Source organism: Triturus cristatus, chromosome 4_1, assembly GCF_964204655.1.
Source record: "Triturus cristatus chromosome 4_1, aTriCri1.1, whole genome shotgun sequence".
In the NCBI taxonomy this organism is placed as follows: Eukaryota; Metazoa; Chordata; class Amphibia; order Caudata; family Salamandridae; genus Triturus; species Triturus cristatus.
Window position 1 is genome coordinate 440,377,614 of NC_140585.1, and position 22,856 is coordinate 440,400,469.

The 22,856-nt window shown below is 45.6% G+C and overlaps 1 protein-coding gene across 1 annotated transcript in view; it reads left to right on the forward strand.

Annotated features, from left to right (window-relative positions):
• RAD51AP1 (RAD51 associated protein 1) overlaps positions 1–22,856 on the forward strand; it is a 361,837-nt gene that overhangs the window by 125,179 nt on the left and 213,802 nt on the right. Inside the window, exon 3 of the mRNA XM_085652597.1 lies at positions 13,811–13,934. Coding sequence (XP_085508723.1) covers positions 13,811–13,934 — 124 coding nt within the window. The remainder of the gene's footprint in view (positions 1–13,810; positions 13,935–22,856) is intronic.

The window sequence follows — 22,856 nt, forward strand, 5'->3', positions numbered from 1 at the left end:
GTGAACTTTCTGGTCCTGAAGAATTGCGGCCAACTTGACCGATGCAAGAAACATGTTGACCACTATTCACTAGAGCGTAATTCAGACACCCTCACTGGAAGATTACGCATGTTATTGTTTTTAATTAAGAGTGGGACCTTCCTTATTAAAATTTGTTATTTAGGATCTCCACTACTTATTTTTAACACACTTAGTCTCACACGCACATCACAATAGGGACCCCACTTGCACTCACCAACCGGCAATGAATGGAATAAAGATCTCCACTAAAAGGCGCCTCTGAGGTCGCCGATCGGGGATTGCAGCGCCGCCCCGATTCGGAGCAGACCTGATGATGATACCTGACATCTGGGCCACCTGCTGACGATATATGACAGCTTGTCTGCCGGATATGTGAGGGTCTCTTTCCTAAAGGAGGAATCTCCTCCTGACTCATACTTTTCTACAATCTTTGACAGCCTCTGTAGGAACAGCATACCTTTGTACGTTTAGACACAATGGTATAGTCATACAAATCGAACGGTTTCAGTTAAACATAATTAATTATGCTCTTCTTGATTTCATCAAAAAGCTAATTTAAACTCCGGGCATGTCTTGGCACCAGCCAAGATGGCTGCATAATCTGTGAGCTCTGTGGAGTCCCTCACATCTGTCCTCCATCCATCAGTTATCTGACAGGCCCCGATGATCAGGGCACTCTGGGGTGTCCCAGGAGTGGAGAACACGCATTAGAAACAGAGCCAGACCAGATAAAGTGATCCGTGGCGGCGAAGGGCGCTGATGCCTGCAGTGAGGATTTGACTGCAGTGGGGATTTGACTGCAGTGGGTGGTCCCAGAGGCCAAAACGAGCGCTCCGGAGAACAAGAGCGGTGACTGCGGACCGAGCTCTGCGCTGTGACAGTCGGTGTGGGCTCCCGCCTGAGTGTGGGCTCCGGCCTGAGTTTAGTTGGTGTTAGGAGCATTCCAGTCTCCCGCCTCCTCCCTCGGAGTTGAGGGCAGGTGGGGACATTAGGAACGCTGATCAGGGCAGCTGCTGGGACTGGGGCCTCCCCCCACCCCTCGTGGCGAACCACAATAGAGAAAAGGGCATAAAGGATGTCCTGAATCTATCTCCGGCAGGCTCAGAAACATCAGCATGCTTGTGAAGGGCCCAGAAAATAGTGAAAGAATTCGGCCATAAAGGAACCACCTATGTAGGTCTCCCCGACACTGCCCAGGCGTGAACCAAGAGATGGTAGGCCCTGAACTGGTCTGGATTGGAGGGAAACAGAGAAGTGAAGTGTGACTATCGTCACTGAAGGGGAGCGGGAGGCACCGGTGAACAACGCACATATAGAGCAGCGGAAGCTGCTGGAATACTGTGATAAAATTCACTGAAAACTGGGAGCTCAGCGGCCTGTGAGGAGAGTGCCCGAACTCGGGGAACCAGGCCTCAGCAGAAAGCGACTATTGGTAAACTAGAAGAGGGGTGTCCAGACACCAGTGTCCTGCTTGAAGCACAGTACTAAAGATGATATGCATGTAGTTATAGATGGGTTGGGTGGGTTGCCCTACGATAGATTAAAGCCAAACGGCTGCAACATCCGTGTGCTTAAGACAGCAGCTGGTGAAAGATATGCAATCCCCCTCCCCCATGGCCCCCACCCCCATAATGGCCACTATGACTAATAAACTGAATAAATAAGCTGTTCCAGGTAAACAGTGGTGGAGGTGGCGGTGATGTCTGGGAACCAGGAAAGGTGGAGCCCTCGCTGGGTGCCTTAATGGTGGTGATTCACAACCTGGTAGAGACCCTCAAGTCTAAAATAGACAAGGTCACCATAGAGGTAAATCTCCTCTAGGCAGACATGAACAAAACCTATGAGAAAGTGGCAATAGCATAAACTAAGATTAGTGATCTCCAATCTGCCACTCGAAAACTGGAAGAGTACAACGACTATCACCACAACACAATGGCCGCAAAGCTGGAGGACCAAGACGGGAGGGCCCGCAGAAACAACGTCAGGGTGGTGGGGGTGCCGGAGGGGATGGAGGGTCCCTCAATGGACCTCTTCATGGAGGAGCTAATCATCAATCAGCTGCACCCTAAGAGCCTCTCCAATTTCTTTTCCATTGAACGGGCCCATAGAGCACCAGTGTCCCCACAAAAGCTAGGGGCCCTGCCCAGAACCATCAAAGCCAGGATACTAAACTATTGCGACCGGGATGCTATTCTATAGGCTGCTCGCACACAGAGAGACTATATGGTTCTTTCCTGATTTTACCCTGTTATTGCAGCACAAGCGATGGACCTTCGACGAGGTTAGGAGAGCATTGAGGGCGGAGAGTCATAAATACATGAGGCTGTTCCTGGCTAAACTCAGAGTAATGGACAGTTGTAAATCATGGTACTTCACGACGTCGGAAGACGCGTTGGACTGGCTCGCAGGAGGAACAGCAGTCGGGCCACAAAGGCGCCAGGAACGGGACAGGCGACAGCACAGGGAATTGGACCACGGGCCATCCAGTGAAATGCAAGAACCCACTATGGATGGTGGATCCTCCCTAAGGGGACGTCCTCTTGGCCCACATCCAATTGTCAAGTAAGGGTTTGGGAGTATTGAACCTTATAACCAGAATAAGACCGAGGACTCGAAATCACATTGAAAACTATGCCTGTAAGACGCTGTTGAGAAACAAGCTAAGACCTGGCCCCAGGTCTCTTTTCCAAGCATGAGATATGTAAGTGACGACCTCAAAGGGACACAAGACTGGACATATATTAAAATACCAAAGAAGTGGGGGGAGTGGGATAGCCACCATATAAACGTAGGCGGCAGTGCCAACCGAGCCCATTAAGTAGAGATGATTAAGTTTGGGTGACAGGCGCTCTGCACTTGGGATGGTGGGTAGTTTTTGACCTACAGTGCATGGGGGTAGTGTTGGCAACTGGGATATGTTTTTGTACTTTTTTTGTTATGTAAGACACATGATGTGTTTGATTTAGTAATGGAAACACCAAAACGCATTGTTCATAAAATCCAGACACAGAGAAACGGGGGGGCTGGAAGGGTGAGGGATAGCGGTGTCACAGTTATCCACGGACTAGTAAAGGCATCCCAATCTACCCACACATTGACAGTCCTGACGTGGAATGTCAACGGCTTAGGTAATAAAATCAAACATACCATGGTCCTACAGTACTTACGTCGACAATACCCTGACCTAGTACTACTTCAGGAGACATGTGCAAGGTAACAATTTTTTAGCACTCCATCTATTTGGCTACACTCTACTGACCCACACGGGATTCACATCGTGCTCCAGCGACCCCTTTCTTGACAGGCCGCGCTTGGCGTGACCCAGCGGGCAGATATGTGGCACTAACTGATATTGGAGGGTCGAACTCTTAATATATGTTCTATTTATGCACCACCAAAACTTCATATGGAGACTCTTTCAGAGCTCAACAAAATGCTGCTTGACATGCCCCAAGGAATCCTAATTCTGGGTGGAGACATGAACATCATGATGTTCCTGGAGGCGGATAGAGGTACAACGTCTGGTTGAGCCACTGGACCAGAACCACTAAGAGCATTTGTAGAGGTGATGTGACATCGCCTCATGTGACAGGGTACATAATCGGAACACCAGGCAATGTAGACACATTTTGGCTGCGCATGGCAGTGGGTCCCACCTAGACTACATATTCACACAAAGTATACATGCAGGGCTGTTCAAGGACGCGCAACATAGGACAAGGGGCATATCTGACCATTCACCAGAAGAAGTGGTGCTCCAGGGCCCCATTCAGAATTATACTCTCTCACCACGTGTGCAGCCCTGGCAATTTGAGGACAGAGAGTTCGGGGACAAATTCAGGGGAAGAACTTCGAAGAGAATCCGGGGTTGGTCAGTCCCCACTGCTCCCTGTGGAAAGCATTTCAAGCGGTGGCTAGGGGCCATGTCCAGGCACTGGCTGGGGGCCAGAGAAAAGAATGACATGCTAGATATGAAAAGTTAGAACAGGAAATAGTATCACTTGAGGAACAAATAGTACGAGTAGGGACACCGGACCCCACCCTAGGTCACAAGCTGCGGCTCCAGCAACACAAACTCAAAGAGCTGGAGGGAAATGCTGCCAGGTCCCACGCAATACCACACAGAGACGGCTGTATGACGTTGGAGACAAGGCAAACAAACTAATAGCTTGGTTGGAGTGGAGAGACAGAGGCCGAAATTGGCTTCTAGAAATACAGAAGCCTGATGACTATACGCAAGCCTGGTAAGGCAATCGCTGTAATTCCCGCAACCTACTATGAGGCGCTATACCAGTCGGTCACAGTTAGAACTGACGACGACAGCGCAGAGTTGCTAAAGTACTTCCGACTTATGGAACTATCGATGGAAGATAGGGAGGACATAGTGGGGGTCATCCGAGACTTAGTCTGGAAAGGCGGTTGGCCCAAACGGGCTACCTGCTGAACTATACAAGTGCGTAGCAGATAAAGTGGCCCAACCAATGCTAAATATGTTCCACGCAGCGCTACAAGGCGGGAGACTACCGAAAGACCTGAGAGCCGCCACCATAGTAGTTAACGCTAAAACAGTCAAATTCAAGAGCTGTGTAGCTCATATAGACCATCTCTTTACTTAATTGTGAAGCTAAGGTTTGGGTGAAGGTTCTAGCAAATCGAATATATCCGATGCTCTCTACAGTAATCCACCCTGACCAGTCTGGATTCATACTGCATAGAAGTACCAGGCTGCACCTTTGGCGTCTATATGGAGTTATGCATGAAACAGGAGCCCTACCATCAGAGGCTGCGGCTGTACTCTCATCGGATGCCCTAAGGCATTCGATAGTATCGAATGGCCATACCTTTTCGCGGTTTTAACTAGACTGGGCTTCGGACCGCGGTTTCGCTCGTGTTTCGGTCTCTTATACTGCAACCGCTGGCAAGAGACTGGGTAAACGGGACAGTGTCCAGATCATTCACGTTACACAGGGGGAGACTTCAGGGGTGTCCTTTCTCCCCTATGAGTTTTGTACTGGCACTAGAGCCGCTGACCGCGTGGGTGCACGGTCATTCTCTGGTTTATGGCATAGATATTGGGGGGGGGGGGGATGCAACGGGATGAATTAAAGTATTTAGGCATCCACAATACTAAGTCGGAAGACGACTTTATGGCCCTCGTCCTGAACTTGCAATTGGTGAGATTGCGGAACGATGTAGCTTATTGGCCACAACTTCCAGTCTCATTAATGGGTCCGGCGGTCCTATTCAAAATGATGGTTCTCCCCCCACCTACTATACGTGCTGCAAAACACCCTGTATCAGGTCCCGAGTACATTCTTTAGGGCGATTGAGGAGAAATACGCAGCCTACTGTGGGATGGCGGCAACCCGCTCATAGCACTGCATTGATTGCAACTTGGAGTTTGAGGGTGGACTAGCGGTCCCTGACATCAGAAGCTATTATCTGGCATCCCAACATATCACTGTTAATTAGTGGGTTTTCACATCCCTCTCCGAGTCGCATATCGCGTAGACTGACACGCTATGGGGAGCGGTGGCCTTCTGACCAAACTGTACTGAAAGAAATTTGGGAAATCGCTTCCAATGCACCCACATTCAGTGGTGCGAACTTGGCGAGAGGCCATGAAGCTCTTGAGGTGGGAGGCAAAACTGACTGAACAGACCCCACCTTGTGAAAGCGACCTGTTGAAGGAAGTGAGACAGCTACAGGACTTTCGTAAATGGAACCTTATTGGCATAGATCACCTTGAAAACATCTGGCTTAAGGGAACCCTGCTCTGTTTTGAAGATTTACAAGAAGAATACCAATTGGTTGACTCGGAGCGATTCCGTTCTCTCCAGTGAAGACATGCCCTACGATATCACATACCGGAAAGGGAAACGTTTCCCGAATACTTCCCACTGGAAGACAGATTATTGCTTGACCCGATCATAAAGCTGTCTCTCTCACTTACCGTACAATCATAAATAATTCCCCAGACCGCCTAGTCCCCTTGAGGGAGGCATAAGAAACCGACTTGGGACTCTTGGAGGATGAAATGAGGACTGGAGGGAGGCCATTCAGAGCCCCAGGGAGTTTGCCATGCGAACAAGGTTTAGAGTGGTCCCGCTCTGGATCTTACATAGGTCATAGGTCCCCAGAACGCTCCAACATCGAATAGGTCAATGTGACATAGACCACTGCATTAGGGGCTGCGGGGAGGTGGGAACCTTCTTTTAAATAATTTGGGCATGTCCCAAAATACGTTATTGGACTGGGGTAACTTGGTCATGGCCAGGGTGGTGGGGTAGCAGGTTTCGACGGAAGCAAAACGGCATCTCCTGGGGGTGACGGGGGAAATAAACTGGCCCACACACACTAAAACTTGGCCCATGCTCGCTTCAGGAGTGGCTAAAAGAAACAATGCAAGAATGTGTGGAAGCACTGGTCTCCCTAAGATTAGGGAATGGAAACTCGACCTAGATTGGTGCCAACAGGTGGAGAAAATGGTCCATCAAAGTAAAGGATGCCCTGCAAAATGCAAGAGGATCCGACCTCGGTTAAGAAGTACTTGGGAGAGGATTTAGGCTAACGGCTAGGACGGCCGACCTCAAATATGGGGAACAGGGTTTGAGTCTCGGCAACGACGCTCAACATCCTGTGATTCTGGGCAAATCACTTAATCTCCCCGTGCTGAACAAAAATTAATTTGTCCTTATGTAACACAACTGGTGCTCATGTAAAGCGCTCTGATACCTTCGGGTCAAGTTCATGCTATATAATACTCTGAGGAAAAAAAGAGGGAGGGGTACAAATACAAGTGGGACTAGAAAACGAGATGTTGTACTACACTGTTGTCTGTTCACCGCCACCCAAAGTCATCCTGTCTCTGTATTATTGTAAAGGTGTACCAGCGACTGTTTAATAAAAAGCAAGTGTAAAAAAAAAAAAAAAGCTAATTTACACTCCTTGATCCAAACAAACTTTTGGCCCGTCTTCAGAAATACCTACAAGTACTGTGCAAGATCATCAAATCCCTTTACTAACTTGCCGTGATTTTCTGCCAAGCCTACAAACACTCTCAATTGGTCCTTGTCCGATAGGCATGGTGCCTTCTCGATTGCATACATCAGCTTATGTTTGGGCTTAATTTGTTCATATAAAATAGCGTGGCCAAGGTACTTGTTAGATTTGGGGGTCTCTAGTTGGCATAGGTAGGTACCTGTGACAAATAGGGACCCTTGCGTTTAGTCAGGGTAAAGGGCTACACTCCTAAAATAACCCCTGCTCACCCCCTTGGTAGCTTGGCACGAGCAGGCAGGCTTATCTCAGAGGCAGTGTGTAAAGCATTTGTGAACACATACAGTAATACAGTGACGACACTACAAATGGACACCACACAGTTTGTATTATAAAAATAAGTATTTTTTTATAGACAAAAATCCACAATACTGTAATCAAAAATAGTCTCTTAAATGTTATAAAATAGCTCAGTTCTCTCAAATTGTAAATGCAACACTTTACTCTCAATGTACCTTAGATGCGTAGCGCAAAGAAACAAAAGGGTTGCAGGGAAGGTGATGCGTCGGTTCCTTACATGCAGGGGAGTGGATGCGTCGGTTCCTTACTGCTGCGCAGTGGAGTTGATGCTCGCTTCCTTACTGTGTGGGGAGTTAATGCATCGGTTTCTTACTGCTCTCCGGTGCGATGCGACACGCTGGCACCTCAATGCGATACTTTTCTCCGGTGCGATGCGACAAAATGGCGCCTTGGTTGCGATGCGACAACGTTGGTGTGATGAGACACGCCCGACGGCCGTGCGGCGACTTGATGATCTTTGGAGTCGCGACAGGCCCTGCGACGCGCTTCTCCGGTGATGCGACGATGACCTCTGTGGCAGCGTCCCGCTTCTCCGGCGATGCACCGCGCTTCAGCGATGCGATGATGACAGCGGCGGCTCGCTTCCTCGGCGATGCGATGATGGCGGCTGCGGCGGCAACACGCTTCTCGTTGTTGCGGCGCGCTTCCAGCTCCCAGCGACACGCAGTCTCTCAGAAGGCCCAGCACAACATCAGGCACTTCAGTTCCCAGCAAGGGAATTCAGAGGGGGAGCTGGTTGGTGAAGTCTTGTATCCCTGAGACTTCAGGCAGGAGGCAAGCTCTAGTTCAAGCCCTTGGAGATTCTTCTTCAAGTTGATAGAAAGCACACTCAGTCCTTTTCTCCTCTCTTTGGCAATGAATCAACCACTGCAGGCCAACCCCCAAACATAGTATCTCAAAAGTTTTATCCTTTGGAGAATAAACACCACTTGTATCACTCTGTTCCACTCTTTCTCAATCACTCATATTGCTAACAGTCATTAGAAGTGAGGCCATATATATCCAATAGACAATCCTGACAGCATCAAAAGTGTGATAAAATGGCAAGTAAGTTTATTCATTTAAAAACAATAATCAAAAATTACAAATAATCATAAAAATCATGATACATGATAATGTTCTAATCCAACAAATGATTCAAACAATACAATAAAAAAATATATCACAATAATATAAAGCAAGAGTACATATCACAAGACAAACAACCCTATGTCATAAGTAGCGTACACATCATTAAAAAGGGAATTTAAGGGCTAATACCATGTATCATCCAATTTTATAAGATACACCATTGTTTAGCCACTCGACTGATTGTGTACTTTTCTATGGAGCGTCGACGCGTTTCGATGGACTCTTATGTCGCCATCTTTCTCAAGACAAGATATTTAACAGGAAAGAAAAAGCTTGATAATACACATATGACGAATTAAAAACCTGTCAGGGATAAAGCACAAAAAGTAATCAAAAAAGGAGAATCAAGTCAACAGAGTAAATCAAAATACATTATCCTAACAAATATAACAATTATAACACTATCCAACCATTTGTGTACATTTTTCAAAAACAGTTAGAATGCTCCTGAATCTTACAACAGATTATTCATCCCTTAAAACATTGTATTAAGACAAGAAAAGATAAAGGAGAAAGGTTTTAGGTGTGTGAGACATAATTTTGAAGTGTAGTTATGAGTTGATGAATGGTGAGAAGAGAGACATATATACCTGGATAATCGTGAGACAGCAGAAAGTGTGGTATTTTTCTTTCTCCTTCTTTTTCTTTCCTGTTAAATATTAGGGTTCTTTGCTGTGAGAGTCTATCAAAATACTTTCTTGTCTTGCGAAAGATGGCGACATAAAAGTCCATCGAAACGCGTCGACGCTCCATAGAAAAGTACACAATCAGTCGAGTGGCTAGACAATGGTGTATCTTATAAAATCGGATGATACATGGTATTAGCCCTTAAATTCCCTTTTTAATGATGTGTACGCTACTTATGACATAGGGTTGTTTGTCTTGTGATATGTACTCTCTTGCTTTATATTATTGTGATATATTTTTTTATTGTATTGTTTGAATCATTTGTTGGATTAGAACATTATCATGTATCATGATTTTTATGATTATTTGTACTTTTTGATTATTGTTTTTAAATGAATAAACTTACTTGCCATTTTATCACACTTTTGATGGTGTCAGGATTGTCTATTGGATATATATGGCCTCACTTCTAATGACTGTTAGCAATATGAGTGATTGAGAAAGAGTGGAACAGAGTGATACAAGTGGTGTTTTCTGCTGTCTCACGTATATCCAGGTATATATGTCTCTCTTCCCACCATTCATCAACTCATAACTACACTTCAAAATTATGTCTCACACACCTAAAACCTACCCCATTGGAATATTCTCCAATACAATCAATTCAATGATATAACCTATCTCACCTTAATAAGGCAATGATGAATCCTCGTAGTCCCTGAGCGCAATGTCTCGGGAGGTAGGGGTTTCCTAGTCTTAAACTAGGAGTTCAACTTTGGGCTGTTATAAAGAAAAGAATAATATCAGAACGGAATTCACTACTTGTCCATATCTCAAGAAGGCTTCCACTTTCTAATTTATGATAAGGAAATCATCCTAATGAATACTTAAATTCAATGCTAATATTAATAATCAAATACTTCATAACCTTTCTGCCCACTACGTGATCTTATAAAATAAATAGTGCAGCTTCATACAACCCACCTTAAATCTGATGGCAAGAGGTAAAAGTAGACCCCTCTAGTTCAAACTGATTGTAATATGGGAATCACTTGATCACGGTCCTATCTAGTACCAGGATACCAGCCAATCTGCTGTTTCTACAACGCCAAATACAGTGGCTAAATGACATATATGTTCTTGGCCAGGAAAACATTTCCAATACATAGGTAAATGTATTATTTTTTAATATATCTGGAAAGTAGCCAATAGTTCCAGGTATATTCAAAATAATAAACTGGAGCACTTTGTGGACATCTCTCCTTCTTTCCATTCACAGTGCAGGGCAGGGACATCAGACACACCACAGGAGGTGGAGCCAGCATTGTGGAGGGAAGGCCCAGCCCTATTCAGGTCCCAGGTGCAACTCCTCCCTCCAATCTAGATGCATATAGCTCTATTCACCACTGGGCTGACCCACCCTGTCTCCTGGAATCTCCCAGCCCTGTCACTCAAACTCCAGATAGGGAATACACAACCCAGCAGAGGCAGGTTTGGATGGTTAGACAAGAAAATGCATACTTTCTAAAAGTGGCATTTTCAAACACAGAATGTTAAAACCAACTTCACTAAAAGATGTATTTTATCATTCTGAGTTCAGGCATACTAAACTCTAATTTCTACCATGTTCCCTGAGTCAGTTAGGGTTATAAATTGTAATAACCAAGCTGCCCATTCTTGCCTATGGAGAACAGGTAGCCTTGCAATAGTGAAAAACTAAAATGGCTGTAATTCACTATTAGGACATGCCACACACACCAGGGCATGTCCTACCTTTTACCTACAATGCACCCTGCCCTTGGGCCTACCATAGGGGTGACTAATATGTATAAAAGGGAAGGTTTTAGGGACTGGCAAGTGGGTGCCCTTGCCCAGTCAGCATGGCAGTACCAGACTGCACACAGGCTCTGCAATGGCATACCCGAGACACACTTTACAAGCTGCTCTGGTGGGTGGCACAATCAGTGCTGCAAGCCCACCAGCAGCATTGGTTACAAGCCCTGGGCACAAGCAGTGCACTGTACTAGGGTCTGACAAGTAAACCAATCAAGCCAATCATGGAGTCACTAATCCATATATCCATTTACTATAGGGCGCACTTGCACTGTGGCACTGAACAGCAGTGGCACAGTGCCCAAAGCATCTATAACCAGCAAAAACACATGAGGCAACAGTAAAAAAAAATGGAAGGGAGACCCACGCCAATGGTGCCAGGTCTAACAGTACTCCTCTGACTAATAGGCAAACTTACATTTATTCACCTCAACAGTGACCCCTGTATCCTACAAGATACTACGCGCAGTCTTCAATAATTCATCGTGCTTTTTCTTGTTCTCTACCCACACCGAGATATTGTCTTGGAAAAATCCTACATTACCTACCTCCCCTGGTAATCTTTGCCTAATTCTTTGAAAAACTGCCGAGGCAGACACCAGTCCAAATGGCATGCGCACAAACTGGAATGTTCCCTCAGGTGTTATGAAAGAGGTAAAAAGCCTCAATGTCTAGTGGTACTCGTTGGATAAATCCAATGAAGAATAGATTTTACCCCCTTTCACTCCAGCCAACTGCTCATTGATGTTGGGTACAGGGTGAAGGTCTGCCCATAAGTTCTCATTGAGATTGTGTAATTCTGCATACATCCTAATGCTTCCATTAGATTTTGCAGGCGATTTCTCTATGTTTAAAGCACAGTTGAACTATGATTTCTCATCATCTAAGCAGCAGTAATTCTGCTCAGATTAGCTCCTCTTCAGAAATACTGCCTGTCCACAATAAAAGTTAGTATCAATTTTTCAAAGTAGAAACTAGAATATGGTTCAAATGTGACCCTACCTATTGTACCTAAAGTCTCAGTCTTAATGGTGTGCATTTATACACCATCCATTGCGGACTCCTAGAGGGGTTCAATTTTACTTCTCTCTTTCAATACAGATAATCCTTGTGTGCTTGACAACTATTGCCTCCTTGCCCTTCAGGTTGGTTAGAGGAAGATGTTCACAGAATGTCTTACAAATGAACTGGAGGAGTTGGTAGTGATTACAAATTTATTCTGTTTTGAATCTTTTCGTAAGATTTTGGATTACAGGAATGCCAAAGCAAAGTTTTATTGAGTGAACTTCTCGATTAGGCGGGTCACCGCTCTACTCTATGCTATTCTCTCTGATTATGGAGCCAATGAAAACTTGGGTTTGATGTGATGCCCAGGTATGGTGCTTTCACAGGGCCTGGAGGTGGAGGACCGCATAGCTCTCTATGCAAACGATATCCTCCTGTTTCTTGTGCAGCCATCCCTCATGGGCCTGCCTTCTCTTATTTTTTTTCTCTATACGAGGAGACATCTGGCCTGTGGGCCAATTGGACTAAGTTTATCTCGGTACCATTGAAGGGCGACGTGAGTGTAGTGGACTAGGAGGTACGCTTGCCAATCGAAGATTAAGCTTCCGATCCTAGGGTGTATATATTGCCCTGGAGCCCAGACTTGCGTGGAACCTGAAATTGACCTCCTTAGAATTTGAGCGGTCGACAGTCCTTGCCACATGGTCCAAACTCCTGTTGAACATATTTCGCAGTGTGTCATCATTTAAAATGGCTATGCTACAGCAAATTTTGTAAATGCTTTAAAACTTCACTCATCCAATTCCCATTGATTGGTTTCGGGAAAAAATAATCCGCTCCTTCCTCTGTAAGAACAAGCCAGAGTGGCATATCGTACCTTTGTAAGATCCACATATGATGGGGGGGGGGCTAGGCATTGCAGAGTTTCACCTAAACTATTGGGATTCACAGCTCCTGGATGTGAATGACAGACTGAATGGAGGAGGGCAGGATCTGGCATTTCGTCTTGAAATGGCACAAATTGGTCTGTATCAAATAATCAATTTGCTATATGGATGCCTGTTCCCTCGGACACTACCTGACATTACCAGAGTTGTCCTTGGTTAATGGTGCTTAGCCCTGAAATTTATAGGCTGGGACATTATACTCCCCTTCAAAGCCCTCTAATGACCAGGCACATGGCTACACTATACTTCAAGTCTTCAAGGGTTTAGAAAGTGGGAGCTCATTGGGATCTCGAAAGTAGGCGATGTATCACCAGGTGTTGGCGCTTCCTTGCCCTCAGACAGTGGCGAACTGGCGGACATCAATGAACTGGTGCGGCAAACTAGTTGAGTCAATTTATAAGTCTACTCTAGGGGACATATGAAACACAAAATTGTATAGGGAAAATGGTTGGATCATTATGGCCTAGACTGAATAGGGCTGTGAAATGCCTGAGCCAAAATGTTGCACTACTTATCGATGCTAGTCTGGTACTTGTCAATTTGTTGTATAAGACAAAAAGATTGAATACAATTTTCTTTTATCATTTTATTTTTATTTCCAACTTGAAGTTTCCAGTATAATATATTTAACTGAAAGACTAATTTGGAAGGTCACTATTTGAGAATAGCTGTTTATTTGTAACTAGTAGTGTAAAATGAATTGGAATTTACAGACAATAGTCCCTTGTGCTCTCAGCGTGAAACTACTTATTGCAGGTTCTGTTTAAGTGCTTTTACTAGCCCTGTTGACATAATACAGTACCAAATAGTACTTTGTCTTTTAAGAAGCCTTTCCTCTGTAGGATTGGCTTTGACGTCAATAGTAGTAATTTCCTTTTCTTCCTCAGATGAAGATTTTACGTTTACAACTGCACCTCCAAGCAAAAAGCCCAGAACGAAAGATTCACAGACAAAGAAAGATAAAAGAGAAAAACTACCCAAAAATCAACAAAAAGCTGCTGTAACTAATAGGTGAGATAACGTATGGTGCAGGTGACATTTAATCTTATTAGTTAAATGGATCTGAGTATGGATGTCCTCTGTTTGTGGGAAGTGTGTGTGCGCGTGCATGGGTAAAATAATTTTTATTTATTTATTATGAGAGATATCACTGACAAACACAGCCAGGCGCTACAACCCTAGGGCTGGCGGCAATTATGTATTAGGCGTATCACACAGCTCTTTTGCCCACATCCCGTAGGCCGGGCAGCGTAATTCTTAAGGGTCGCAAAACAGATTGGGATACTAGGCGAGTGCGCCGTGCCTCAGCCTCTGCAATATATATTAAAAATAACGCAATTTTTTATTTAAAATAACAACCAAACAAAGAGGTATCAGTTCAGCCAATTGCTGTCAAGACTCTAATTTGTTACGCCACTACCCAGTGATAGAATTCTGTACTTGTCACTCCTCCTACCTGACTCCCTCGCTCCGCCATCATGACTGCCCTCTAGTTCCCACCCATTGCTCGGACCCAGTCTCTCTATCCACTCTTATCGCTTCCCCTTGCTAGTGAGGATTACCTAGCTCAAAACCCAGTTCTGTCCTCTATGGAGCTGGGGTATTGAGTTCCACTTCTACTCCCGCTTCCGTTGCTCCCTCTCCCTTGCCTTACCGATCTGTGGTATATAGTCCCCAGAAATTCTTCGGTCTACTCCTCGGAAGGAGCAGTTCGCTAAAGCTCTCAGATTGCTTGCAGCAGTAAAGAACATCATGCGACCACTGTGTCACTGTGGGTAAGGGTCCCCTTAATCAGCACCTTGCTACTCTGCGTTTTGCCATCAGCAGACCTAAGGCCACCAGTCTACGAGCTGCCTTCTAGAGTTTTTTAGAATAGCCCAGCAGCGCCAGCGCTGGGTCAGGGGGGATCTCCAACTCAGCCATAGCACTGATCTCATGGAATATGTTTTCCCAGAATCGGAATACACCAGGGCAGATCCACGCTACATGCATGAAATCCGCTGAAGTGGAGCGGCATCTGTCGCAGGTTGTGTCCTCCCTCAGGCCATACCTGTGTAATCTCTCAGGCCTGTAGTACACTCTGTTGATATATTTAAAGTGTATCAGTCTGTGTTTTCCGTGCAAAGATATACGTTTCGTGTTAGTGCAACAGTAGGTACACATGCCGTCATCAATTGCTATTCCAAGTCACGTTGCCAGGCCAGTCTAGCCTTGGTAAACTGGTGAGCTCTCTGGGACATTGCCATTTTATAGATATTGGAGACAAGCTTGCGGGGGGATTTAGTTTTGCAGAGGTACGTTAGTTCTTGCACCTCAGGAGGCTCATTTAAGTCGTCCCCCAGCTGTTGGCGGAGCGCACAGTGCACTCTGTGAAACTGAAAGCGTGGAAGTAACGTGGGTGCTTCAGCAGAGTTTGTGACTTCGTCCCACGTTATGGCGACCCCTTCTACAAACAGATCACCCATTTTGTGAGTACCCAACGCTTGCAGCGCTCTGATGACCCCTCCGTCCCTGCAGGGGGATAGCCATACCGCCCAGTTCACTAACATCTCCGGGGAATATAGCAGTGCCCCTGCTCTCTGTTGTAGTAAGCTGTGCCAGGCATGCCTGGTCGAGTTTAACGAGTCCAAGAATCCCGTTCTACGATCCGCCGGTTCGAATATGACGGCAGGGTGGGGGAGTGGGTCAGCGAACAACCTCTCGAGCTTGAGGTATGGGATGTTATCCGCGCCATGGATCCAACTATGTGCCTGCGCGCCCTGTGCCGCTCTGTAATACAGCTACAGGTCAGGCGCACCCAGTCCCCCCAGGTGATATGGTAAAGTGAGTACCTGTCATTGTACACGTGCTTGTTTGCCCGCTCAAGCTAGTCTCACTAATGATTTGTTTAGCTGGGTGAAGGAGTGCGGCAGTACTATTGGAATGTTTGTAAATAGAAAGAGGAATTTAGGGAGCACTACCATCTTCATGATAGGGACCCTACCAATCAACGATAGCGGTAGTCCAATCCATGTTTAGACGTCATCCTCTAACTTGGCCACCGCAGTCCCATAATTTTCGCAAAAGACAATTTCCGAATCAGTGTGCAATCTGATGCCAAGTTACCTGACCGAGTCATCTGACCACCGTAGCGGGTACTCCATCTCGAACTTTGAAGTGGACGGAGTGAGCGGAAAGGCAATGGATTTGGTCCAGTTGACCTTCAACCCAGAGAATGCACCAAAGTGCACCACCTCACGCTAGACCGGTGCAAGATTGTTTTCGGGATCTCTCACTAAGGGAGGGTATCATCTGCTTACGTTGACAGTACTATTTCATAGGTTGGATAACCCACCCCTCTGTGGCCGTGGTATTCCCTAAGCGCGCATGCCAAGGGCTCTGCAACCAATGCATATAGCAACGGTGACAGAGGACAGCCCTGTCGGGTACCTCTGGTAATGGGGTCAGTTACTAAGTTCCCCAGCCTAATGCACGCAGTGGGAGCATTATATAACACCCCTATTAGTTGTAAAAATACAGGGCCGAGTCCCATTCTGGTCAGCACTTGCCACATAAAAGGCCACTCGACCGAATCGAAAGCCTTTGTCAGGACCAGCAGATCAGGCGCTACAGTGATCCCCAAGCTAAAAGGAGTAAGACTGGAATCTAAGATGGCCGCCGCTGTTGGAACGCGTGAGCAGCAGGTTAGCGCTCTAGCGTTCCAGGTCAATCAGTAGGATCCAGGTGTCAGCCCGGTGGAGAGGCGCACTTCACCGGAGTCGTGAGGAGAGAGAGTCGTTGTTTGTGCCACGCGTCTGAGAAGAGAATTTATCGTCGAGTTTTGAGAGGAAAACAAGTCCAAGTTTTCAGAGCACTAAGTAAGACTGTTCCGTAACTCCCCTCGGAGTATATTAGTGAGAGTTACTTGCCTACAAAACGAACTTAAGTGAAAGAAGACAAGCTCATGTTTTATCTCGTTTATCCTAGAATAATATGTCATAAGTACCAGTACCATTTCTGAAACGAAGTTTGTGAGGAGAATTTTAGTGACAATGAGAATAATAGTACTTATGTTCCTCAGTTAAAATCCAGTCAGTAGTCAGAGAAGGAACCCGAATTACAACCCACAGTGAATTGCCTTTTGAACTGTTATTACCTCAGGGTAGTGTATAAATAGAACAGTGCGCAGAATCAACATAGTGGGGCAGGTCTCCCTCGATGGTAGCGATAAAAGACTCCCAAGAAGCCTCCTAGGAATCCTTCCAGTTGAGCAGATATAGGAGCAAAAACACGAGGAGGAAGTAAAGAAAAGAAACATGGTAGCAGTACACATTAAGTAGAAGAAGTACTCACCAACCAGAATCCAGTTAAAGGCGCCATCAGTGGTATCTAGGGTAAGCGAGCCAGTAGAAGCCAGGAAATAAAAGTTTAGTAGAAGGAGAGAGTAGGATAATTAAGAGAGATCATTTGTTATTGCAGAAAAGCTACACCACAAGGCAACACCACCACCACACAACAGAAGAGGAGCATCGGTCACTAAAGTCAGGGTGGGTATAACCTAAGAAAGGTCACTTAGGGCATAGTAGAATAGAGTGTAGAGTAGAGCACTTAATTAAATATTATTTTTTCCCTCACAGTACATCCACTTCAATCACAGCAGTGGAAGATAGGAAGAGCGACAACACTCAAGAAAGAAAAAGACGTAGTGACTGTCTCTTCTCTGTCCAATTCCCCTTTCCCCCCACCGGTTCACTTGGGCTTACTCGTATAATCGGCGAGAGGCCCAGAGAGCTGGGAAGGGGCGTTGGGAACATTCTGCTCCCGAGCGATCCAGAAGAGCACAGAGCCTGACAGAGTGAAGTGCCCACGTTTTTTATTCGCTCTTGAGCAGAATGGCTGAAGGTTTGGACTTGAAAAAATTAGGAGAGGTTTTAGAAGGAATCCAAAGAGAGTTAATTTCCGTTAGAGAGGAGAATAGGGAATTGCGAAAGGAAACCACAGATTTAAACTTAAAAATGAGTGGCATAGCCTCGGACCCAAGTTTTAGGTACCCAGTCAATTCAGAAGGAGCTGCCAATGAGTCTTCAGGCACTCCGCCTAAAGTAACGACACAAGTAATTCATTCCTTGTCACCTGTAATCCCCTTGGCGCCCCCAGAGCGTTTTAGTGGAGATCCCCAGAAGGCACAGGTATTTTTGACCCAATGCACGTTACACTTTATGTGTCGTCCGGCATTATTTCCCGATGCGCAGTTTAGAGTGGCTTTCATATTGTCGTACTTAAGCGGAGATGCGGCGTCGTGGTCAATGCCTCTGGTCACCTGTAACGCTCCATTATTATATGATCTGGATGAATTCAAGAAGGAATTCCTTCGCATTTTTGACAGAAGAAGAGTATCCCAGGCCACAGACAATGAACTATTGGAAATAAAACAAGGAAGCAGAGACCTAGCAGCTTACTTGGCTCAATTTAATAAGTTGGTGGTAGAAACGGAATGGCCTGAGAACAAGAGAGCTGCTGTGTTTTATCGAGGCCTAAAGGACGAGTTGAAAGACGCATTAGCACAAGTTCCCAATCGACCCACGGAGATATCAGCATTGATCGATCTAGTTTTAGAAATTGACTTCCGTCAAGGAGAGAGAAGAGGAGAAAGGAGGCGAGATTATCGTCCAAGTGTGCCTCGGTTTGATCGGGTGAGAACAGAAGGCAGTAAGGAAGGTGACGTTGCCCGTGGGGGAGAGCCCATGCAAATTGGGACAATTCGAGGTCCACTTTCCAAGGAGGAAAAGGAAAGAAGGAGGCTGAACAAGCAATGTTTATATTGTGGAGGATCTGGGCATTTTGTTCGGGATTGCCAGAAGAAGCCCAAGCAGAAGCCGGCGGGAAACGCCTTGCACCACCAGTAAGTGGAGTTGGACTGGTGGTTGCAGATGAAGAAACAGCTCCAAATACTCATACCCTGGCGAATACCTTGCAGTCTGCAGCTCCGCACTTAATCTTAATGATGACGCTGCGTTACCGAGAACAAACATTACGGCGAGTCGCAGTGATGTTAGATTCGGGAGCAACAGGCAATTTCTGTGACCTGAAATTCGCGGAAAAGATTGGATTGAGGGCCATCAAGAAGGAAAGAAGTGAGGCAGTTCGAGCAGTAGATGGCACGAATCTTTCATCTGGACCCATAGTGAGTCATACTGAAATCGTGAAGTTGGAATCTGAAGAAGGTCATCGAGAAGATCTCCAATTCAATTTGATCGATGCTCCACAGTTCCAATTAATCCTGGGGTTACCATGGCTCACCGAACACAACCCCACAATAGATTGGGGAGCTCGTACGGTGTCCTTGAACTTAAAGTATTGTAAGGAACACTGTTATTTGGGAGGTCCCGGACATCAAGAAAAAACTCAGGCCCTTCTTTTAAGCGAAGGACAATCCACAATCTGTGTGATCAACACCGTAGAACTACCTGAAGAATATGCAGAGTACCAAGATGTATTTAGTGAAATGGAGGCGGAAAGACTTCCTCCACATCGAAACTTCGATTGCAAGATAGAATTGGAACCCGGATCCAACCTTCCATGCAGTAGAATCTATGCTCTAACTGAGAAGGAGGATGAGCACTTGAAGGAGTATCTGCACAAGTATCTGGAGAACGGTTTTATAAGACCGTCGCAGTCCCCCGTGTCGTCGCCACTTTTTTTTATTCCAAAAAAGAGTGGGGAATTAAGAACCTGCATTGACTACAGGGCAATAAACAGAATAACGGTTAAGAATCGGTACCCCTTGCCCTTAATTTCTGTATTACTGGATCAGGTGAAGGAAGCAAAAATTTATACAAAATTGGACTTGAGAGGGGCCTACCACCTGGTCCGAATTCGGGAAGGGGACGAGTGGAAGACGGCATTTCGGACAAAACATGGCTTATTTGAATATCAAGTAATGCCGTATGGCCTATGTAATGCCCCAGCAGCTTTTCAGCATTTCATCAATGATGTTTTGAAGGAGTTTATCGATCGGCATGCATTGGTGTATATAGATGACATACTCACTTATTCGAGCAATGTGGAAGAACATGAAGAGCATGTCAAGAAGGTGTTGCGGAAACTGCGAGAGCACCGTCTTTATGTCAAACTGGAAAAATGTGCCTTTGGTGTATCGTCCGTGGAATTCTTGGGTTTTGTGCTCGCCCCCAGTGGGGTGACTATGGACGAGAGTAAAATCAAGGCAGTTCTGGAGTGGGAATCTCCGAAATCCGTGAAGGAAATCCAAAGTTTTATCGGATTTGCCAATTTTTACAGGAGGTTCATTCAAAATTTCTCTCAGAAGTTAATTCCAATGACAAGGCTGCTGAGGAAAGGCGTCAAATTTGTGTGGTCCGAGGCGGCAGAAGAGTCATTCAAACAGTTAAAAAGAGATTTTACTACCGCCCCAATTCTATTGCATCCAGATCCATCAGAGCCATTTTTTGTAGAGACAGATGCCTCCAATTGGGCCTTAGGAGGAGTGCTATCACAGAGACACAAATCAACTGGTCAACTGCACCCAGTGGCCTATCGTTCGAGGAAGTTGACGGCACCAGAAATTAATTATACCATCACTGAGAAGGAGTTGTTGGCAATTAAGGATGCCTTCAAGGACTGGAGACACTACCTAATGGGGGCCAGACATGTGGTAACCGTCTACACAGATCATCGAAATCTGAAATTCTTGAAGTCTGCGAGAACCTTGACACCAAGACAGTTAAGAAGGTCATTATATTTTGCGGACTATGACTTTATAATCACTTATCGTCCAGGGGCTCAGAATGGTAAGGCGGATGCCCTATCTAGGAGAGGAACTGAAGAAGTCATGGAGGAGGTCAAGGACCAGACTATCATCCCTTCAGAGAAAATAATTGGAGCAGTTTTGCGAGAATCACCGGACAAGAAGAAGCAGTTCTCTATGACCAAAGAGGAATTGGAAGAATGGGTGAGAGAAGATTCAGGTCGAGAGGTTCGGGAAGGTTTACCATATCATCATGGGGTCCTTTACTTGCCGACAACAGAAATGCAGCAACAGGCCTTGAAGGAAAGTCACGATGATCTGTTGGCAGGCCATAAAGGAATAACTAAGACCGAAGATCTAGTGAGGCGACGTTTTTGGTGGCCCAGTTTGGCAAAGGATGTGCGACAATATGTGGCCACTTGTGACATTTGCGCTAGGGGAAAGCCGGAAAGACAAGCTCCGCAGGGGTTACTACAACCTTTGCCTACACCACCACACCCATGGCACACGATAACCTTGGATTTAATAGTAGATTTACCATCCAGTAAGGGTTATGATACTATTTTGGTGTGTGTAGACGCATTTACTAAGATGGCACATTTTGTACCATTGAAGGGAGTACCCACGGCAGCAATTCTGGCGCATGCCTTTAGCCAACACATAGTTCGAGCCCATGGCATACCCAGGGTGGTGATATCCGATAGGGGATCCCAATTTTTATCCCATTTCTGGAAGGCCTTCACTAAAAAATTAAGTATTGATTCTAGGTACACGACTAGTTATCACCCAGAGACAGATGGCCAAACGGAGCGCACAAACCAAGAGTTAGAGCAGTACCTAAGACTATGCTTGTTAGAACAGGAAGGAGACTGGCCGGATTATCTGTGGGCAGCGGAGTTTGCCCACAATAATGCAAAAAACATGTCCACAGGTTTTTCCCCCTTTTATTTAAACACAGGAAGACATCCCCATCAAGCTGTAGATTTTCAAGAGGTAGATGTTCCAGCAGTAACAAATTTGGTAGATCACATGACGAGAGTGCATTCACTAGCCACAGACAATTTAACCAAGGCAAAGGCGACTTACAAATTCTATTCTGATAAAAGAAGAAGGAAGGAACCAGACTTACTAGTTGGAGAGAAGGTTTGGCTAAACACAAAAAATCTTAGGCTCAAGGGGGTTAGGAAGTTTCAACCCAGATTTGTAGGGCCATATGAGATTGAGAAAAAACTAAGTACTGTAAACTATCAGTTGAAGTTACCCAAAGGATTGCGGGTGCATCCAGTTTTTCATGTCTCTTTATTGAAAAAGGTTTCAAGAGATCTACGAGTCAAAATACCCCCAAAACCAATCCAAACTGAATTAGGGGACGAATTTGAGGTACAGCGAGTTTTGGATTCCAAGATACGAAATGGCCAAATGTACTATTTATTGGATTGGAAAGGTTATGGGCCTGAAGAAAGAGCGTGGGAAGTTTCTTCAAACATCCATGCTCCTCGTTTAATTAGGGAATTTCACAGGAGATTTCCTAATAAGCCCAGGGTGGGAGGACGCCCTTTGAGAGGGGGTACTGTCAGGACCAGCAGATCAGGCGCTACAGTGATCCCCAAGCTAAAAGGAGTAAGACTGGAATCTAAGATGGCCGCCGCTGTTGGAACGCGTGAGCAGCAGGTTAGCGCTCTAGCGTTCCAGGTCAATCAGTAGGATCCAGGTGTCAGCCCGGTGGAGAGGCGCACTTCACCGGAGTCGTGAGGAGAGAGAGTCGTTGTTTGTGCCACGCGTCTGAGAAGAGAATTTATCGTCGAGTTTTGAGAGGAAAACAAGTCCAAGTTTTCAGAGCACTAAGTAAGACTGTTCCGTAACTCCCCTCGGAGTATATTAGTGAGAGTTACTTGCCTACAAAACAAACTTAAGTGAAAGAAGACAAGCTCATGTTTTATCTCGTTTATCCTAGAATAATATGTCATAAGTACCAGTACCATTTCTGAAACGAAGTTTGTGAGGAGAATTTTAGTGACAATGAGAATAATAGTACTTATGTTCCTCAGTTAAAATCCAGTCAGTAGTCAGAGAAGGAACCCGAATTACAACCCACAGTGAATTGCCTTTTGAACTGTTATTACCTCAGGGTAGTGTATAAATAGAACAGTGCGCAGAATCAACATAGTGGGGCAGGTCTCCCTCGATGG